The following is a 22,041-nucleotide window of genomic DNA, read 5'->3' as shown; positions in this document are numbered from 1 at the left end:
ATGGATCTTCACATATTTTACCTGTTTGGGATCATTGCAGTGACTGGATTCCTCGATGCCACTTTCATAAAAGGTAAACATCGCCACTGCATATAGTCACATACAAATCACAGGTAGGGTACAGCAGTATGTTTCTCTTGTTCTATAACACTCACAGTTCTGGACCACAGTGAGATTAACTTCTCAAAGAAGGGGAGTTTGTAAGGTTCTATTAGACAGTAGAGGGGGTTGTAAAGTTGTAAGGTTCTATCAGACAGTAGAGGGGGTTGTAAAGTTGTAAAGTTCTATCCCACAGTAGGGGAGTCGTAAAGTTCTGGACACAGTACAGGAATTTGTGAAGTTCTGGGCCAAAGCATGGCCAGAGTATGTACAGTTATTTACAGGAAAATATTAATGGGGTCAACAATAATGTCTGATGAATTTGATTATCAAATAAATTTAATGAATGATTTTGTTTCATATAAAATTATTTTTTAAGGAACATTGTTTTCATTTTTTTCTTACATTTACATTTACATTTATGGCATTTAGCAGACACTCTTATCCAGAGCGACTTACAAAAGTGCTTCACTATTTACCCAAGAAAAAACATAGCTAGTTAGAATAGACTAATAATTCAAAAGATACCTCTAAGCTTAGACATTACTAAACACAAAACAATAAGGCGACCATAGTACTCTATTCGTCCAAGTACTCTCTGAAGAGGTGGGTCTTCAGTCTGCGTTTGAAGACAGCGAGCGACTCGGCCGTTCGGACACCCAGGTTCCACCACTTTGGTGCCAGGACAGAAATAAGCCTGAACGCTTGTCTTCCGTGGATTTTGAGGGATGGCGGATCGAGACAAGCCGTACTTGAAGCTCGAAGGGCTCTAGGTGCGGATCGGCTTTTGACCATTGCCATTAAGTACGGAGGGGCTGGTCCGTTCTTGGCTTTGTAGGCCAGCGTCAGGGTTCTGAATCTGATGACCTGGGCAGCAGCTACAAGAAGCCAGTGAAGAGAACTGGCTGAATTTAGGAACATTGAAGACGACCCGTGTCGCTGCATTCTGGATGAGTTGCAGGGGCCTGATGGTGCGCAGAGGGAGACCAGCCAGGAGAGAGTTGCAGTAATCAAGTCTGGATGTGACGAGAGACCGAACAAGCACCTGGGTGGCCTCTCTAGAGAGGAAGGGTCGAATTCTCCGGATGTTGTACAAAAGAAATCTGCAGGACCGAGTTACATTTGCAACATGACTTGAGAACGATAACTGATCATCCATGACTACACCAAGGCTTCGAGCTTCTGTAGATGGAGTGACCAGTGAGTTCTCAAAGGTGATGGCAAGATAATTTTTTGGTCCAGCAGTTCCCGGGATGTACAGCAGCTCTGTCTAGCTGGGGTTAAGTTTGAGGTGGTGAGCCGCCATCCAAGAAGAGATGTCAGCGAGGCATGCTGAGATGCGGGCAGAAACCTGTGTGTCAGATGGTGGGAAAGAGAGCATAAATTGAGTGTCATCGGCAATTCTTGTCACATCAGTGTCACATTAACCACCCAGGAACAGCTTTAATTATCTAATAATCTCAGTTTATGATGAGTGCAACCCAAATAAACCAGCCAATATTATCATTATGTCATTTAAACATACCATCATCTACCGTCAAAGAACTAATGGCACTTTTGTATTTATTTAGGTTTGATTAAATCTGCACTGTTTTGTTTTTTTTTTATTCCAGGCCGAAACCTTGCTCTCAGTGGAAAAGCCACTCAGTCGTCCTTGGTTAGAGCACCTTGGAGACAACTCGGACACGCTTCTAATGCCATAGATGGAAATACCAATTTTAACTTCAATCATGGGTCTTGCTCTCACACTGCAACCCAAAACAACCCCTGGTGGAGGGTAGATCTCTTGGATGAGTACACAATAACTACCATCATCATCACTAACAGAGGAGATTCTGTACCAAAAAGGATCATTGGGGCTGAGATACATATTGGAAACTCTTTAGTCAACAATGGAAACAGCAATCAGCGGTGAGAGAAACCTAAGATGATTAATGTAATTCATTCACTTACATTATATTTAAAATTTTTGAGATGCTAGATCACAGCCACCAGAATGGAATAATAAAGGTGATCCTGGTAACGTCAAGTGTACAAAGAGCTAATACATTAATACAATAAATGTAACATGTAAATGTAGCATGACAGCGCGGAACATGTAGATTTCATTAAATGCCTGATTGTCTGAGTTTTTCAAGCAGACCTGTTTGAAGGATTTACTGAGAATCAGTAAATGTCCATGTTTGATCCTGTTTAATGTGAGTGGTACAGGCCAGGGAAGGTATTATTTTCCCTTAGGTATATTCATCTAGGTCTGAAGGCCAATGGAAGCAAAATAATCTGCTAGATAGGTGTGCCTAATGGGTGTATGGTTTGTGGGATTGTAAAATATTTGTACAGTAAAGAAATATTAAATGAACTGGCAATTTCTAATAATAAATATTGTTCCTGTCTTTAGAACTGGGTGATTCCTGAATACAGCTTTAAGACACACATCCAGTCTCCTTGTTCAAAGTTCATACTTTCTTTTTTCAGTGTTGGGGTGATTACTTCCTGTCCCCATAGAGGATCCCAAACCTTCCACTGGGATAAAGGAGTCTCAGGGCGTTATGTCAATGTGATCATACCTGGAAATAAGCGAGTCCTTACTCTCTGTGAGGTTGAAGTCTATGGGTATCCCACTCCACATGGTGAGGATAAAAGATCTTCAATTGTCTACTCACATGTTCACTCACAGCACTGATCTACTATTAGAAGATTCTTTTTACACCCAAACATAAAAGTCACTTTCACAATCTATTAATGTGGATATGAGATCCCACATAATTCATCTTACTTTGAAGAGTTAATAAATGGAGAACAGATATATCAGATACCAGTATGATACTTTTGGATCGGTCATCAAGAGGTTTCCAGTTTGATCTCTGGTGCTGATAACTTGTCTTACGGGGTGGGTAGGGTGGCCCTCCATCTCCAAGTGTGTTAAGCTCAAGTGGTATTGCATTAGCAACATTTTTGATATACACTATATTGCCAAAAGTATTCACTCACCCATACAAATAATTGAATTCAGGTGTTCCAGGTGTAAAGAACCAAGCACCCAGGCATGCAGACTGCCTCTACACACATTAGTGAAAGAATGGGTCGCTCTCAGGAGCTTAGTGAATTCGTACCATGGTACTGTGATAGGGTCGTGAAATTTTCTCGCTACTAAATGTTCAGTCAACTGTCAGTAGTATAATAACAAGGTGGAAGCAATTGGGAATGACAGCAACTCAACCAGAAAGTGGTAGGCCACACCGAGCAGGGGCAGGGGATGCTGACACATTGTAAGCAGAGGCAAAGTGTCAGATGCAGTGGTGTAAAGCACAAAGTGACGAAATTTGATGGTTGACAGGAGAATGGTGCTTGTCTGACTGCATTGTGTCAAGTGTAAAGTTTGGTGGAGGGGGATCATGGTGTGTGATTGTTTTTCAGGAGTTGAGTTCGGCCCGTTTGCTCCAGTAAAATGAACTCTTAAGAGATTTTGGTCAATTTCATGCTCCCAACTTTGCGGGAACAGTTTGGGGACGGCCCCTTTCTGTTCCAACAGGACTGCGCAGCAGTGCACAAAGCAAGGGCCATAAAGACACGAATGAGCGAGTTCAGGGTAGAAGAGTCCTGACCTCAACCCGACAGAACAGCTTTGTGATTAATGAGAGCGGAGACTGCTAGCTGGGACTTCTGTTCCAACATCTGTGTCAGACCTTACAAATGCGTTTCTGAAAGAACGGTCAAAAATTTCCATAAACACTAAACTCCTAAACCTTGTAGAAAGAATTCCCAGAAGAGTTGAAACTGTTATAGCAGCAAAGGGTGGCCCGACATCATATTAAACCCTATGGATTAAGAATGGGATGTCCCTCAATTTCATATGCATGTGAAGGCAGGCAAGTGAATACTTGGTAATTTAGTGTATGTGGTGGAGCTTCATGTGTCTTGGAGGAAGACCATGCTGCCAACAATTGTAATACATGATGGAGGGAGGTGATAAATGCTAGCATTTTCACTGGGATGTATTTAATTATACACAACAGTATAGGGTTTCAGATGTTCAAAATCAACTGTAAAATTTAATCCAGCCATTTTCTTTACAAGGAGCTGGTTTATTGAACTGCATATGACTCTCACAAATTGTACCGCTGTGTTAGATTTTAGTGACGCATTACTCCTTATTTTCTGTGTAGGACGGAATGTAGCGCTAAAAGGACGAGCTACACAGTCCAGCCTTTATCAACATTATTTTGCATTCGCTGCCATTGATGGAAACCGATATAGCCATGGTACCTGCTCACACACTAACAATGACTTCAGTCCCTGGTGGAGACTGGACCTTCTGAAACAACACAAGGTCTTCTCCATCTCCATCACCAATAGGCAGGATGTCTATGCTAAGAGGCTGCATGGGGCTGAAATCAGAATTGGTGATAGTCTGGACCATAACGGGAATGGCAATCCTAGGTAAACTGCCTTCAGAAAGACACAGTAGCTTCATTTCCAGGAACTTTCTAAAAAAAATTACTAGTGTTAATTACGTGTTAAAAGAGTTTTCCAGCATCTTTTGATGATAGAAACTCTTTGTGTAACAATGTAATTTCTTGACTGTTTTGTTTAAATGTAATCTCCTTCCTTTGTCTATAGGTGTGGTGTATTCACAACCACTTCTACTCCTACTTTGACCTTTCAGTGTAACGGGATGGAAGGCCGCTACATTAATGTTGTAATTCCAGGAAGGAAGGAGTATCTCACACTGTGTGAGGTGGAGGTGAATGGAGTTCCTCTGCTCTAAGGAACCTCTCAGCCTTTGCTTTGCTGATTTGCTGTGTCAGTTGGAAGCTGTGATTGCTCTTTAACTGAAATGTAATGTCTGAGGTCTTAGCAGGATGGATAAGATGAATATCAAATCCAGCAGACAAAATTTTGGGAATCAGTTAAATGTTAAATCATGCTACAAAAATAAATCTGGATAATAACCAGAATGATGTTAAATGTTAATTGTGGTGCAACAAAATAAACAAATTCATGAGAATGCATGAACTGAACTCATTAATGGCATTAATATATAACATGAAGGGGACAGTGGGTTCAGCCAGTACGGATATCACTCACTGCCAAATATCCAAAGCCTACCATACATATAATAACGCAACCAGCAGCAAATGAAAGTTGAATATTTTGAGAGTAGTTGGCCTGCTCTGGGCCTGCAGGTACACTCTGCATTTGTACTAGACAATTCTCACATATTCTCACAGACTGTAAACACAATCTAAATACAGTTAGTAAGCATACGACGCAGCAAATGACAACAAAATAATACAAAAACATGTGCTAGAAAGTGGAAAAGCAAGCTAAACACAGAGACAGTGATGCCTCGAACGGTTTTGCAGTACTGAGCCGTTTACTCTCGGTTAGGAGATTTCTGTATATTAAGGATCAAGTGCAACTTGAAGTTTTGACGTTCGTATAAATTTAACCAGAGCACTATGAACGTACATGGACAAAACATGAGCAAAAAGGGGCAGGAATGATAAAAATCCCACCACAGATCAATTACTTCATACCCATAATACTCACTACCCCTACATACAAATGGTTTAAACCACTGGAAAAGTAAAAAATGATGAATCTTTCTTTCAACATTGCAAAAAATAAAAACAGAATGGGGTCTCGAAAAGCCAGACTTAATTTATTTTCCAGCAAACCAAATACAGTATTTATGCACATGGATGTAAATACATACAAATCCATGGCTAGAAATAGAACAGAACTATGCTGCCCCACCTCAACAGTAGTCCCATTCCTTCCATAGTCAATCAAAAATAGATTACTGTCATAACATCCCTATCTGCTCAACTCTGACTGTCTGGTGTAAACCCAATAAAATGTTGGAGGACCAATTCTTGAAATTCCAAATACTGAAATCTATATAAAAAAATCAAATGAAATTTATCTACATTTCAGACACGAAAACAACACAAAAAAAACAACACCTCACAAAATATAATGGGAAAATTAATTTCCGCCCAATGCTAATACGTTGTTTGCTAAAGATGCAGGCTACAGAAGAAGCTGTAGTTTTCCACATTAGCATAGCAATCTTCTCTGTATCGATATAATTTTTGTATATGTGTCGACATAGCAAGCACACTCCACATTGGCCACAACGCTCCAATATGCAGTCATAACAAGCTTTCAAACACAAATAGAAAGGATGCTCAAAAGACTTGGAATTCTTTGCATACTCACATCTGCCAAGCACTTTACGAGGACAGTTTTCCAATACTTCTGAGTCAAAGCTCTTTCAGGTATGCTTGATCATTTGGTCTTATCATCTGCAAAGAGTCACAGGAGACCAAAATTAAGAGGCCTCGTCATTACCGGCCTTTGAGGTGTCAACAGGACACCAGATGTGCCTCTCAGACCTGCCCTCATGCAGAAAGCTTGTTAAGACACGGGCGGCATATGGGAACGCCGTGGGCAAGGCTGAGTGTGCTTCCTACGGCAACACATATACTAAACGTGGATCGATACAGAGAAGGTTAGCATGGCCCATGCGAAAGGTTGACATGCAAACCTGTGAAGAGCTCCATGTTTTACGCTGTCTAACTTTAAATCAGTCACATCCCTGCTTCTGCATTTTTGCTCCTTGGGGTTTATATGTGAATGCATTAAAATTGGCTGCAAGGGCTGCTAAGTAAAGAGCACTGCACCCAGGGACTCCTTATGAATCTTTCACTCAGGTTGAAGGTGGGGCTATGGTGTCCTCAAGGCCCAACCTGATCACGCCTTGCCCTGTCACCCTCTTCCTTCATTCAGCTTGGTCAAGAGGGTCGGGTCATGTACCATCTTTGAGAATTTCCCCACTGCGAGACTAATAAAGGATTATCTTATCTTATCTTATCTGCCTTCAAGTCTGCCAGAGTTGTCCCTATCCTAAAGAAGCCAACTCTCGACAGCTTGGACATCGGCAACTACAGACCCATCTCTCCTCTCTCTTTCCTCTCAAAGATTCTCGAACGTTCTGTCTACAACCAACTGTCTCTCTTTCTCAGTCTGAACAATCTACAGGACCCTAACCAGTCTGGCTTCAAATCTGCACACTCTACTGAAACTGCTCTCATTGCAGTTACAGAGAAGCTCCATGCAGCTAAAGCTGCCAAACTGTCATCGGTTCTGAACCTTCTTGACACAGTGGACCACAATACCCTCCTGTTTATCCTTGCCGGCCTTGGAATTACCGGCTTTGCATGGCGATGGTTTGCATCATACCTGCAGGGACACTCATACCAGGTAACATGGCAGGGGGACACGTCCGCTCCTTGTAATCTCTCCACTGGTGTTCCACAAGGCTCTTGGTCCTTTTCTTTTCTCACTCTACACTAGTTCTCTTGGTAAAGTGATATCCTCTCATGGATTCTCTTACCCCTGTTACGCTGATGATACTCAACTCATCCTTTCTTTCCCACCGTCTGACACACAGGTTTCTGCCCGCATCTCAGCATGCTTGCTGACGTCTCTGCTGGACGAAGAAACGATCTTGCCATCTCCTTTGAGAACTCACTGGTCACTCCTTTTACAGAAGCTCGAAGTCTTGGTGTAGTCATGGATGATCAGTTATCGTTCTCAAGTCATGTTGCAAACGTAACTCGGTCCTGCAGATTTCTCCTGTACAATATCCGGAGAATTCGACCCTTCCTCTCTAGAGAGGCCACCCAGGTGCTTGTTCAGTCTCTCGTCACTTCCAGACTTGACTACTGCAACTCTCTTCTGGCTGGTCTCCCACTGCGCACCATCAGGCCCCTGCAACTCATCCAGAATGCAGCGACATGGGTCGTCTTCAATGTCCCTAAATTCAGCCATATCACTCCACTGCTGCGTTCTCTTCACTGGCTTCCTGTAGCTGCCCACATCAGATTCAAAACCCTGATGCTGGCCTACAAAGCCAAGAACGGACCAGCTCCTCCATACTTGATGGCAATGGTCAAAAGCCGATCCGCACCAAGAGCCCTACGAGCTTCAAGTACGGCTTGTCTCGACCCGCCATCCCTCAAAATCCACGGAAGACAAGCGTCCAGGCTTTTTTCTGTCCAGGCACCGAAGTGGTGGAACGAGCTTCCCCTGAGTGTCAGAACGGCCGAGTCGCTCGCTGTCTTCAAACGCAGACTGAAGACCCACCTCTTCCGAGAGTACTTGGACGGCTTATTGTCTTGTGTTTAGTAGAGTCTAAGCTTAGAGGTATCTTTGAACTATTAGTCTATTCTAACTAGCTAAGGTTTTCTTGGGTAAATAGCAAAGCACTTTGTAAGTCGCTCTGGATAAGAGCGTCTGCTAAATGCCATGAATGTAAATGTTTCCAAGACCCCTCTGCAATTCTACTCAGGCCGTTTGCTATGCATTCAAAGTAAGTTAGTCACATCCCCACTTCTGCCCTTTATCGCCTTGAGAACAGTAGTCAAGTCATGTCAAGTCAAGTCAAATTTATTTGTATAGCACTTTTTACAACTGTTGTTGTCACAAAGCAGCTGTACATAATTAGTAATTAGAAAAAGACCTGGATAACTATTTACTTATTATTGATAAAATAACAGTGTAGAAAGATCAGAGATGTGCTTTAGCAACTTATTTGATCAACAGAGCAAAGAAGGAAACTGTTTATGTACCAAAGTGTCAACAGGACACCAGATGTACCTCTCAGACCTGCCCTCTTGCAGAAACCTTGTTGAGACACACGCTGCATATGGGAGTGTTGTGGGCAAGGCTGAGTGTTCTTCCAATGGCAGCACTTATAATAATAAAATTGGATCGATACAGAGAAGATTAGCATGGCACCTGCAAAAGGATAACTGTAAATATAGCACATCCCCGCTTCTCCCTGTAGCTCCTTAAGGATAGTATATGAATGCATGAAAATTGCCTGCGAGGGCTGCTAAGTAAAGAGCACTGCACGCAGGGACTCCACATGAATCTTTCACTCAGGTTCAAATGTAGGGCTATGGTGTCCTCATGCCTCGGCCTGTCTAAATAAATATTACTGATCATTTACATACATTAACCTTTTTCTCTCCACTGTTGGAAAGATATTAAAGAAAGTTATCTGAATACACAGAAATAAAGTCAACTTCAGCGCTCAGTAAAGGGGACTCAGAATTTGACAGGCAGTGATGCTTTTCAAGCACTTCAGTCTGTCATGGCTGGTTAGGGGATGAACACTCACAGAGATAAAGGTGCACATATTTGTCACTGTACACTGTACAGCGAAATGTGTCCTCCACATTTAACCCATCTGGTAGTGAACACACACTCACACACACACACACACACACACACACACACCCACACACACCCCCAGAGCGGTGGGCAGCCAACTCCAGTGCCCAGGGAGCAGAGAGGGTAAAGGGCCTTAGTGGCAGTGACAGTGGCAGTGACAGTGGCAGCTTGCTGAGCCCGGGAATCGACAACCCTGTTATCGATATCCCGGTGCTCTAACCACTGAGCCACCACTGCCCCATGATGGGGTCAATGCAAGTACTTTTAAAAACATAAAAGGGGGGAAATACACAGTACAAACAAAAGCAAGTAAAGCAGCAACTAAATGACTTAAATAGGAAAGCAACATAAACTTGACAACCAAACGGGCAAACACAAAGCACACCTGAGACCGGGGTGCTCTGAGAGCTGAGCTGGGTGAGCAGGATAGGGAGAATGGCAAAAATACAAACAAACCTTCCAGGCAGTGCCTGGGGAGACTAAGGGGAAAACTAAGGACACGTGTGAATCTCGCAGAGACTACTCAAAACTGGGGGGAGAGAGCTGGGGAACCGGCCGCTGAACCATAAATGGCTAGGCAGACCAAACCTGAAGATGCAATCCTCATGAGCAAACTGCTCCAGTTGTCTCAGGTTTGAAGGGTGCCTTTTCCAGACGGCATGTTTCAGCTCCATCCAAAGATGCTCAATAGGACTTAGGTCAGGGCTCATAGAAGGCCACTTCAGAATAGTCCAATGTTTTCCTCTTAGCCATTCTTGGGGGTTTTCAGCTGTGTGTTTTGAGTCATTATCCTGTTGCAAGACCCATGACCTGTGACTGAGACCAAGCTTTCTGACACTGGGCAGCACATTTCTGTCTAGAATCCCTTGATACTCTTCAGATTTCATTGTACCCTGCACAGATTCAAGACACCCTGCGCCAGATGCAGCAAAGCAGCCCCAGAACATAACAGAGCCTCCTCCATGTTTCACAGTAGGGACGGTGTTCTTTTCTTGATATGCTTCGTTTTTCCATCTGTGAACATAGAGCTGAAGTCAGTCCTTGATAAGGTTCTGCAACTTCCCTTCATCAGTATCTAATTACTGATCTGGAGTGGGATAACCATAGACCTCGACCTCACAGGGAGTCAGAAGCTGGTTATTTCCAGGGATGACCACGTTAACGTAACAACCTGAGAATCCTTTCTCAAACTTGAAGATCATGGATTTTTCTGCTGGGATGGTGCCGATCACCCTAGCACTAAAGAGAATAGACAACACAGTACATATGTAAACATACATTTCAGGAATATCTGCAAATGACAGGTCATTTTTACTACACTCTTGGCAATAATGGTTTTAAATAGTACTGAAAAGCGTTCATTTTGGAACCTCTATATTTCTATATTTTCATATTTTTATATTTTATTTTTTGACTTAAATTTAACTTAAATGTAACTTTTATTTTATTTATTTAATTTTTTTTGCACTTTAAAGGTTTAGTTTAAATTTAGATCTTATTGAATAGCTTTGATGTGGGCAGACTGTCAAAAAAGCATTTCACTGCAAGTTATACTGTGTATTACTATGGATGTGACAAATAAAATTTGATTTGAGTTTGATTTGATATAAGGCCCTACATGGCCTCGCTCCTGAGTACCTGCGGGGTCTTATTGTATACTACGAACCATCAAGACTACTTAGATCTCAGGGTGCTGGCCTCTTACTCATGCCCAAAATTCAGAAAACCTCAGCAGGGGGAAGAGCCTTTTCTTATAAAGCCCCCCAACTCTGGAATAACCTTCCAGATAATGTTCGGGACTCAGACACAGTCTCAATCTTTAAATCTAGGCTGAAACTCATATGTTTAGTTTAGCTTTTGGTAATTAATGTTTCTTAGATAAAGGTTGAAGGTCCAGGAGTTTGCGGACCCAGGGAATTGTAGTACACTGAGATGCTGGAGCTGTCGTCTCGCTGCTTACACGTGATCACTCAGGTTTCTTGACGGTGGAGCAGATAGATGCTGGTGTTTTCAGGGTGCACCCGTGTCCGTGTTACCTTCTGGCTCTCTCCTTTTAATTAGGCTGTTATAATCAGACCTGCCGGAGTCGTCAGACACACTGTGATGCGGATGCTCAACATTCTCCGCCCTCCATAAAATTCCTCTCAGAACTAACTTTCTCTTTCTGTCCCCTCTACCTGCGTCAAACCAGCTGCCACCTACCAGGTCCGGCCAGCGGTCGGAAGCTGGTCATCAAGAATTACTCCAGATGTCATGGTTGTGAGCTTGGATGCAGAGACAGATGTAAGCACAGAGGATTGCTGTTCCCATTGTCCAGTAAGGAGTTTCCGATGTGTATCTCAGCTCCATTGATTCTCTCTGGTGCAGAGTCTCCTCTGTTAGTGATGCTGATGGAGGTCACTGTGTTCTCATCCAGCAGGTCCACTCTCCACCAGGGTTTTTTCTGCCACTCAGTGGCACCCGGCGGACCCATGGTTGTAGTTTGAATCAGTGTTTCCATCTATAGCGTTGTAGGCATGACCGTATGGCGCCCAGGGGTTATTAACCAGGGTGGACTAAGTGGCTTTTGCACGTATTTGTCACTGTACAGTGTGGACTGTACAGCGAAATGTGTCCTCCGCATTTAACCCATCTGGTAGTGAACACATACTCACACACACACATGTGTTAGGGGCAGTGAGTACACACACACCCAGAGCGGTGGGCAGCCAACTCCAGCGCCCGGGGAGCAGAGAGGGTAAAGGGCGTTGCTCAAGGGCCCAACAGTGGCAGCTTGCCGAGCCCGTGAATCGAACCCACAACCCTGTTATCGATATCCTGGCGCTCTAACCGCTGAGCCACCACTGCCCCATAAAATGCAAGGTTTTTTGGCTGTGCAGTCCAGATTTGTTCTGTAAAATATAAAGAAATTAGGTAATTAGAGGTAGGTAATTATTTAGTGTGGTGGGAGGGGTGGGGAACTGAAGAGAGATTCATCCAGGGAGCCATACAAAAAAGAACCTACAACACGTATATGTAAGGGCAATGCGTACCTTTCGTGGCTGCCAATTCAGGGAAAGCACTGATGGTTACCATCACCAGCAGGTAAAACATGAGGCATCCTTATTCTCAGCCTCTAGGCTGAGGGTGTTTTTTTGTTGAATCTTGTTTGAAATTTATTGTCTATCTTTGTTTGAGTGCAGCATTTTGTGTGTCTTCTTTGTTTGCCGTTCCTGACGTTTTTCCCCACCACTTCTTGGAGTGTTTTTTTTACTTCTTTTTTGCACCTCCTCTGTAAATGCAGTGGTGACACACTGCTCTTTGGTTCAGTGGGTTGCTGGTTTTCACCTGGCTTCCAGTACACTAAGCTAAACATACCCAATCATCCTTTTCCCTCGTTTGCCTTTCTGAATATCCGTTTCTCGTTTTTTTAATTTTGCTCCCCTTATTAATATTATTATGTTTACCCAGTTAACCTTCTGAAATTGAAAGTTTAAAGACTGTGTAAGCCCAGTAAGAACAGACTGTATTTCAGAGCACGTCTGCATTGGCATCACATACATAGTTATCTAACCTACCTCCTGCTCAGACCCATACTTGACACATTACACTTATTGATACACATGTATTGTTACCCAATTCATGATTTCCAAACTACTATTGAAAAAATACTAATAATGAGGTCTTTCTACTCGTGTGTTATAATCGTGAGGAACCATCTGGTGAACTTTCAACAGCACATGCTGACATGTACAATATAGTTCCTCTTTTCATTAAGAGTTAGTCCCTGGTAGGTCCCAGCATCTTTCCCGCTTACTCAATAATCTCTTATTACACTACACATAGGAGAATTTAGAGAGCTGCTAAATGATTGCTCAACTCCCAGTAAAGCAATTAAAATCTAAACATCTGGTTTCAAACCTCTGCAGACTGAGGCCTATCAGCCACTTCTGAGGTAGTATGGTATACCTTACCATTCATAAATATCTCACCTACTTAAAAACATGAATGCCAAAGCGTTACCTCAGATCTGGTGATGTGAGAGCAGTATGAATGTCATTTATCTATTTTTGTTAAACTTTCTTAAGAATAACCAGCTCAGGGTGATGATCCTGTGCTCACCCTTGTGCTCCAGTGGTGGAAGGAGTCCAGAGCGGTCGAATGTTACACCCCATGGCCCCATCATTAAAGCTGTTCCTTATGAGGCAGTGTTATGGGCTACACTGGGAGACAACAGTTTTAGGGAGGTTGGTGTTTCAGCTTCTGGTTCCTTGCAGCCTGTGCACAAGGGTTTCCAAGACTTTCCAACGACTCCAACTGATCAGGTGCCCCAAAAGAAAAGAGTCACAGTTACACCACATTTCACCATCAGTAAAGATCCAGTCACCTTGTTAATTAACTCACAAGAGCATATAGTGATTAAATGGTTCTGGCCCTCTTTTACTGTCCCTTACTGTTCTGAATCCTGTGTTTCCTGCAATGCTGCTTTTTGACCATTGCTCTGTTTGATCTGGTTTACTGGTGTGGTCTGTTTATTTAGATTCTGAGGTTTATGATGTGTCACAGTATTAAACCCCTGCTTTTTGACAGGTGTACATCCTGCCAGGCTGAAACCGATTCCTTTTTTTAAAAGAAATTTTTAGTATCTTTTTTAGAAATATTTGAAACTGCTCTGAAGTTGAGAATGGAGGATGGAGGTTTACTGCATCAGAACCCTGAAAACAGCTGTTTGGGCAAAGAGGGCAGCTCTCAGGTGACTGGCTAAATAATAATTCTTCAAGTGCTTTAAGAAAAAGAAGGGTGTGATATAAAATAACAGTCCCATGGATCTTAAATTTCTGAATTTAAAGAAAGGCCAGGGTGGCAAAATATCTCTCTCATTTTAAAACATATAATATACAAAATACCTGTGCTTTCCTATTTTATATAAGGGATAGATAAACATTCATAGAAGACGACTTTACATGAACTAGAACCATCCAAAGCTCCCCAGAGGCATTCCTTACAGAAATACATGATAAATGAAAGAGCTTGGTCCAGTGGTCTTTGTTGTGTCCAGCACAAACAAACTTAGCTACACACCGACACACACTACACTGGCCATTACATGTGTTTCTAACTGGAATGAATGCATGTCATTCCTCAAATACAGATTTTGACATTATGATATGAAGTAATATTTTATTGCAAAATTAGACATTAATAACTACCCAGTATATGTTCCTCAAAACCATACTCATAATCATGAGTCACAACCATAACCATAAAAAGTCTTACTCTGTTTATATTGTGCAATATGTACAATAAATGCTTGTATGTAAATGTATGTTTTATTACTTTTTATGGAATAAAATCCATCAATGAAACCAGTCACTGCAATGATCCCAAACATGTAAAATATGTAATGATCCATTTTTCTAAAAAAAAACAAAAAAGAAGAAAAATGAATACACAACATGAATGTAATTTCTGTCCAATATTTTAATTGTGCATAAATATATAAATATATTGGCATGTTTATAATACTATTTTCTGACACAATTACTATGAATACATCAGAAATCTGAGAATCACCTTGATGAAGCTGCAGAAGCTCTCAGAAAAGCCCACAGAGCATTGTTTGAGCCTGACGAATGAAACAAGCTTGTATTTATGGTCACAAAATAAGTTATAAAACTATTCTGTAATAAGTTCGATAACAGAAGGGGTCTTAGAACCGTGCGTCTTTCCATTTTTTTTACTTATCTTTTCTTCCTTGTTGCTGATAACTACTGATAATTACTGATTACCCATATTTCCTCATTGTAATAAACTGTGAACATGAAAGACTCTTTAAAGAGTTCATGAATGTTTTATAAATGAGATAAATGCACCAACAGCTATTTCTATACACATGCTCTTTATCCTGCAACAACAAGCAACAAGCAGCTTTAGGGTAACTTCCTTATCAAAGCAACACTGTTGTGCATAGTCCTACTTTCACATCTACCCCTTTTAAATGTCCCCTTCCATGCAAGCATTCCCCGAAAACCTCAGTTAAACGGAGCAGTTGCTCCTCTAGGACACTATAATGAGTTGAGTCATTACAAAAGAAACATCAGATGTTCTAATCAGTACATCAGCCAATGAATGCATGTGTCAACATTAACATTAACAATTTTGTCCCAACCCCAACTATAATACTTTACACAGTCCATTCAACCTGAATTGAGCCCTTGCTTAATTTTCCTCTCACCACATTGAGAGCACTCTGACAAGTCCATCAGATTCAAAACCCTGACGCTGGCCTACAAAGCCAAGACTGGACCAGCCCCTCCGTACTTGATGGCAATGGTCAAAAGCTGGTCTGCACCAAGAGCCCTTCGAGCTTCAAGTACGGTTGATTAACCTCCTCCTGATCAGGAGGGGTATGGGTTCTCTTACTGCAATTGTTGATAAGTTCATTCTCACAAGTTATGATGATAAAATGTTGTTTATGGAGCCTGAGGCATTCTAGTGAGGTCAACCTTTAGTCTAAATTGGTGGAGTTCCCCTTTTTAAGCCTTCTATAAAGCTCTGCCTGACACAAGGTGAGCTTCAGTGAATCTGATCACATCCGAGAGACGACTCTATCTGATCTGTTTGTAGAGAAATGGATCATCACCTGTTTTACCTGCTGGGAGTGATTACAGTGGCTGCTTCCACCGATGCTTCATCTATGAAAGGTAAACCTCAGTTTTATCATATATAGTTATGCATATATAGTTATATCCATAATTTTCAACTAGTTTTGACACATTGGATGTTGAAGAGGCTAGGTTCTCTGATTATAGAGCAGTTGTGCTTAGCTCAGCTTTTACTGGGCACTTCCATGTTCCTGATTTAATGTTGTTTGTCTATGTATGTCAGTTCATGCACAGCTAGTGATTTTTTGTAAATGGTTTTGCTCATCCCAATTGTTCAGCTGTTCTTGATACTGTTGCCCTTATCAAACCTAGAGTTCAGTTAAATTCAGCCAATGAGAAAATTACTCAGGCTTGTAGAAGACTACATATAACCTTTTTTAAAAGTTGCTTAGCTACTTAACTATCTGTTAAATCCACTAGGTAAGTATACTGATTGTGCATTATAGTTAAAAACTGTGACAGACCTAAAGTTTTGTTTGGCACTTTTAATGCTCTGCTTCAACCTTCACTTGGGTTTGAATATTATCCTCATGGCAGTGTGAGAATTCTACCACTTTTTAAATGTAAGATTGAAACTATCAAATCCCATATTACATCCTTAGAGCTGGATTTTCTACCTTCCAAGCCGTGCCCAGTGGTTTAGGAGAGTTTGGGGATGCTTCAAATGTTAGAATGAACAGATATAATATTTAGAAAAAAGCCAACAACCTCACCTCTTGGTGTCATTCACCCACTGCTCTCTTTAATATTACCAAGACTTTTTCAAACAAGGAGTATTTACACCACAGCTTAACAAAAACATAACATTGGTTAAGGGAAAATGTATAATTGTCAGATGATCAGTAATATAATTCCAAGTAATCTGTAAACTGTTTTCTGATAACCTTATATATACACTATATTGTATATATAATATACCAAAATATTGGGATATTTCTAAGTCATTGAAATCAGGTGTTTCATTCAGTACCATTGCCACAGGTGAATAAAATCCAGCCTCTAGCCCTGCAGTCTGCCTTTCTTCCACACATCAGTGAAAGAACGGGAGGTTCTAAAGAGCTCACTGAACTCCAGCGTGGTTCTGTATGTAATAGGAGACACCGCTGCACCAACAAAAACAAGTGAGCTGGTGAAATTTTCTCCCTCCTAGATCTTCCTCCATCAGCTGTGAGTGGTGTTATTATTGAACAGTGGAAGAGTTTAGGAGGAACAGCTCACAGAGAGCAGCTCAGCCACCGAGTGTCTGTCAGACCACGTAAAGTTACAGAGCGGGGTCAGGGCCGAGTGCTGAGCTCAGAACAGAGGGCAGAAAAGCCTCCAACTGATGCAGAGCTTCACACCTGCTGCTGCTGGTAGAGTTTAGGACCAGCTACAGATTAATACAGCCTAGTTAGAATGGTTAGAATGGGGTATCAGAAAAGCTCCTGTAGTTTCCCAATACTCTTGCCCATACAGTGTATATCTTGACCTTATAATCTCTGTGCTTTGCATACTCTTGAGTACACTGAGTGCTAGTTAAGCAACTGCTAAGTATAAAAGTTCTTCCATATTCCAGTAACTTATGCAGTAACAGAGTTCTAGTGTATGTTATGTCTGGGTGAATGGGGAAGTACAAAGAGGCCCAGGGCGAGGATGACAAAACACAGCTCTTACCAAAGATGCTTATCTTTGCTTATCTGTCCCAGAAAGCCCCGCCCCCTCAAATGTTATGTAGAAATGATGGATGCATGCTTCTGTCTTTTGGGCTCTCATGTCCTTGTTTTTGATGTTGTACTTCAGGTTTCTCTTTGCAAAGGTAATAAACCCATTCAGTTTATGGAATGTCAGAGTCTCCAAGACTCTTGTCTTCACAGCTGTTCCACCACAGTTGATGCTACAGTTACTCAGTAACTAAGTAATCATAACCAATTTTCAAATCGCCCTTTGTCACTAAACTATTGGGAGAGGTAGATTATTCTCAGCTTCCACCATTTATAAGCTTTATTCATATTTGTAGAGTGTATATTGTAGAGTATTTTTGTATTTTTGGTTTTAATGCTATGCACACCTCTCAACATATTTTACTACAACTACAAAATTACATTGGAATAAACTTAAAGGAAAATTACCTTAATGAACTGCTTTGATAAATGCCATATAACCCAATCTTGTCAACCTTGTTGTTTAAAAATCATGTAATGTTATTTTCTGGATTTTTTTTAGATTCTGTCTCTCACAGTTAAAGTGTATCTACGACCTCTCCATTCTTTGTAGGAGGAAAAACTTGTAAAATCTGCAGTGTTTCAGTATTTTCTTTTGTGCTACTAATTCATTACAAGATATTCTCTTTATATATCTGTATGTCCATTAAAGGGCTATCATGAACTTGAAAAAGATGACATTTATTTTATTAGTACAACATGCTAAGATGACCCAGTAGGTTTTTCTAATAATTTAATTTGTCTCTTATTCAATCCTCAGCTCACTGCAGGACTCTGCTTTTGACTGTTTATCTGCAGAACTTTATCATTCACTCACATTTTCATCTTTTGGATTTGTCAGGCCTTCGCTATTGCTCCCTCCCCTGGGGCGATCACAGGTCGCCGCCCACAGGCCCAGGACTTCCGCTTTGTTTCCTGGGAGCATTTAAATAGCTCTCTTTCTGCTACTCTCCGCCGTCCTCCACGTGATCGTGGCGTGTTCATGTTGGCTGGTATTCGGATCTGGTTTGAGTTATCTCTAAGTCTGGTTCTAGAGGCAAGCACGTTACGTTCTTTCTAGTTCACGAGGTAGTCACGGCATACTCATATTCAACGGCTTGCCCTGTTATCTGGCCAGGCAGCTGGTTCTCCGGATACCCCTTTTGTTTTCACAGAGCACAGCTCTGGTTCTCAGTTCTAGTTTTCCCTGCATCCCAAGCTAGGCTTGTGGGTTTCGGTTGTCCCCGTCCCTAGTTTACATCGCTGTTATCTCCTGCTCATCTCCTGTCACTCCCAGCTCCTCCAAGTCCCAGGTTTGCTGTTTTCACCACTTGGTTTGTCACGTTCTGTTTGATTTCCTGTTTTGGGCATTAGTTTGCTGCTCATTGTTTTCATTGCACCCTCTTTTGTTTCTCTGCTGTGTTGAAATAAAACTTTGCTTAGCTCCATCTCTCCGCACACGCCATGACAGGATTGATGCCACATTTATCATTTTATTTCTCTTAATTCAGTTCAGTTTTATTGTTGTTTTTATTCCTGTTTTGCTGTTTATTCTGATCCGGTGTCGACCTGAGGAGGACAGGTTCCTCTTTTGAGTTTTGTTTCCTCTCTAGGTTTCTTCCTCTCTGCCTGAGGGAGTTTTATCTTGCCACTGTTGCCACTCAAAAGAGGCTCGGACCTGGATCTCTGTAAAGCTGCTTTGTGACAACGTTTCTTGTAAAAAAAAACCCTCTATAAATAACATTGAATTGAATGATCTATCAATGTAATGTGGTGTTTGTTCTATTTAACAAGTTACCTGATTACCACTGATTTACCACAGATTTTATTATTAATAGAAACCCAATACATGCTACATTAAAAAAAAGTGTTTACTCAGCTCTGAAGTGATTTACAGAATTTCTAAAAAAAACAAAAAAAACAATTCAAGATCATAAATGTAGAATAAAATAACTAACCTGACCCACAGAACTCACAGATGACTGAATGATGCTGATGCTGATGAATATGTTTGTTTAAAACTGACTGAATCTGTATGCTGTATACTCTTTATTATTATTATTATTATTTTTTATGTGTTTTCTGTACTACACTTGTTGTTCATCACATTTTATGCATAATAAAGTGGTTAATATATACACTGCTCAAAAAAATAAAGGGAACACTCAAATAACACATTCTAGATCTGAAAGGTATGAAATATTCTCATTAAATACTTTGTTTTGTACAAAGTTGAATGTGCTGACAACAAAATCACACAAAAATCATCCATGTAAATCAAATTTATTAACCAATGGAGGCCTGGATTTGGAGTCACACACAAAATTAAAGTGGAAAAACACACTACAGGCTGATCCAACTTTAATGTAATGTCCTTAAAACAAGTCAAAATGAGGCTCAGTATTGTGTGTGGCCTCCACGTTCCTGTATGACCTCCCTACAATGCCTGGGCATGCTCCTGATGAGGATATATTAAATTGGTGAAGAACCTTGACAATTACTTTTTAAATCTTTAAAAGGTTCTTCACACACATCTCTTTTACAGAAATGGTTATTTATGGAACCTAAAGTGGTTCTTCTGTGGCATCACTCAAAGAACCGTTTGTAGCACCATTGTAGAGATTTGTTTCATGAGGATGTGAGAATGAACTGTTTAATCTGACTTTCAATGTTAAGTTTTTCATTTGAATTTAAAAAGACAAGTAATTCAAAAGTAACTAAAAGTAATCAGATTACGATACTTCTGGATTACATTACAATTACAGTTTTGAACAGGTATCAGTTATCTTTAATGTTACTTAATCATATAATAAGTATTTAATAAATTATTAATAAAATAACTAAATGAAAGGACAATCATATATCCTCTTTCCAGTCCAGTGCTCTTTGGAGTTCCATCTACTGGGAAATTCTTCGACCGGCCATCCTTCCAAGACAGCTCTTCAAGGCTCCCCATTTGCAATTAAATGCTTCTACCTACATTTTCAAGGGTTGTCTGACCCTAGAGCTGTGTTTCTTTCTTAAGTCCTACAGTCCTTCCTCTACACCTGCATCTCCCTGCTGACTGCTGTCCTAGCACTGATTAACCTCCCTCTGGCCAAGAGGAGGAAAGGTTTTCCTGCTGCTACTGGTAAAGAACTCGGTCTCTCACTGGATTACAGGAATTAGAACAGAGTATTGTTTGCCGTTGTAAAGAATGGAAGTATGGTATTAGGTAGGTGCTCTTGTGGAGAGGTGAATACTTAGCTCCATGAAGAGACACGCAGGGAACACGTCGTGCAGGGGTTTCAGACTCAGTTTTAATGAGCAATAAGAGCACCTAGACTTCGCTCGTCACAACTTCCCAGACAACACCAGCTGGAGAACCCAAGCTACAACCCAGCACAGTTCACCACACGCACACACTCTCCCACGTTTTTCTCCACACTCTCCATTATTCGCTCTGGTTCTCACCATGCACATGCACACTGTACCCCTCCTTAAAGTGACCGTTACATATTCCCTCCCAAACAAAAAAGGTCTGACCCCAGCCGTCTACAAACAAGCTGTGTCGTACCATACATGGTAATTGCAGGGAATACTACATATATTACAGACAGAGTACAGAAACAAAGAAACAACAATACATAACCACAAACCCCCCTTTTTACCTGGAAAACCATGCCTTAGTACGTTTAGCAGGCAACCTAAAATAAAAAAGTATAAAACTTTATTTCCTTGCCCTCACTTGGTTCCCTTTACCATTCAGACATTTAAAAAACACTTTTTTCAACTTTTTAACAATATTAAACTTTCAACATAAACATGTGATTGCAAAACATGCACACAGTATGATCTGAAAACAGACTTTTTTTTACATGGCCTAGAAAACAAAAACATGTTCAGTGTGGTCAAATAAAGAAGTTAGTCCCGATTTAAACAGTCTGTGTGGTAGCGATTAGTCCATCTACATACAGCCCAGCCCGGCTGTCACTCTCTTCATAAGAATGGGTTGTGGAAATGTCAACATCAGACACAGACAAATGACTGGCCATACCAGTAGTGGTAGTGCTTATCAAACACCCAGTGTCAGATTTGTTTGTGTCTGAGAGTCTCTCTCTGAAGTCATAGCTATGAGCAGCTGGTCCGTCAGTATCATCTACAAACATATGAGCTAGCTCTGACAGTTCAACCAAATCAGCACTAGCAGGAATTGCTCCTCCTCCTCTATAGACTTATCAAGGACTTGAGGCTCTGGCTTTACAAAGAAGTTATGACTCAAACTGTCATCACCTGCCCTACCAGAGGAATTCTCCAAACTAACCAAAGAATCTGGCTTAGGGTGCGTAGTGGTCTGAGTGTCACTTGTGGGCCAAGTGTGAAATGGCTAAAGG

General features: G+C 41.2%; 2 protein-coding genes and 2 non-coding genes across 4 annotated transcripts; 3 read left to right on the top strand and 1 right to left on the bottom strand.

Annotated features, from left to right (window-relative positions):
• On the top strand, positions 1 to 4,987 carry LOC140569626 (fucolectin-1-like). The gene is made up of 5 exons (XM_072692556.1): positions 1 to 73; positions 1,713 to 2,010; positions 2,575 to 2,729; positions 4,266 to 4,539; positions 4,720 to 4,987. Exons 1-5 carry the CDS (start codon positions 1 to 3, stop codon positions 4,865 to 4,867), a joined length of 948 nt encoding a protein of 315 aa, XP_072548657.1. The 3' UTR covers positions 4,868 to 4,987.
• A 1,580-nt stretch (positions 4,988 to 6,567) lies between these two features.
• LOC140538376 (U6 spliceosomal RNA) lies at positions 6,568 to 6,674 on the top strand. Its single transcript, XR_011977748.1, has one exon. It is a non-coding gene; the product is annotated as a U6 spliceosomal RNA (small nuclear RNA).
• Positions 6,675 to 8,840: 2,166 nt separating this feature from the next.
• On the top strand, positions 8,841 to 8,948 carry LOC140538392 (U6 spliceosomal RNA). Its single transcript, XR_011977750.1, has one exon. It is a non-coding gene; the product is annotated as a U6 spliceosomal RNA (small nuclear RNA).
• Positions 8,949 to 10,424: 1,476 nt separating this feature from the next.
• On the bottom strand, positions 10,425 to 21,102 carry LOC140559571 (fucolectin-4-like). The gene is given in 4 exon segments (XM_072683146.1): positions 10,425 to 10,584; positions 11,637 to 11,783; positions 11,785 to 11,900; positions 21,061 to 21,102. Coding segments are annotated over 4 exon segments (465 nt in total).
• Positions 21,103 to 22,041: the final 939 nt, after the last annotated feature.

Source organism: Salminus brasiliensis, chromosome 1 (assembly GCF_030463535.1).
Source record: "Salminus brasiliensis chromosome 1, fSalBra1.hap2, whole genome shotgun sequence".
NCBI lineage: Eukaryota > Metazoa > Chordata > Actinopteri > Characiformes > Bryconidae > Salminus > Salminus brasiliensis.
Note: the sequence above shows the minus strand (reverse complement) of the source record. Positions and strands in the feature narration are given on the sequence as shown.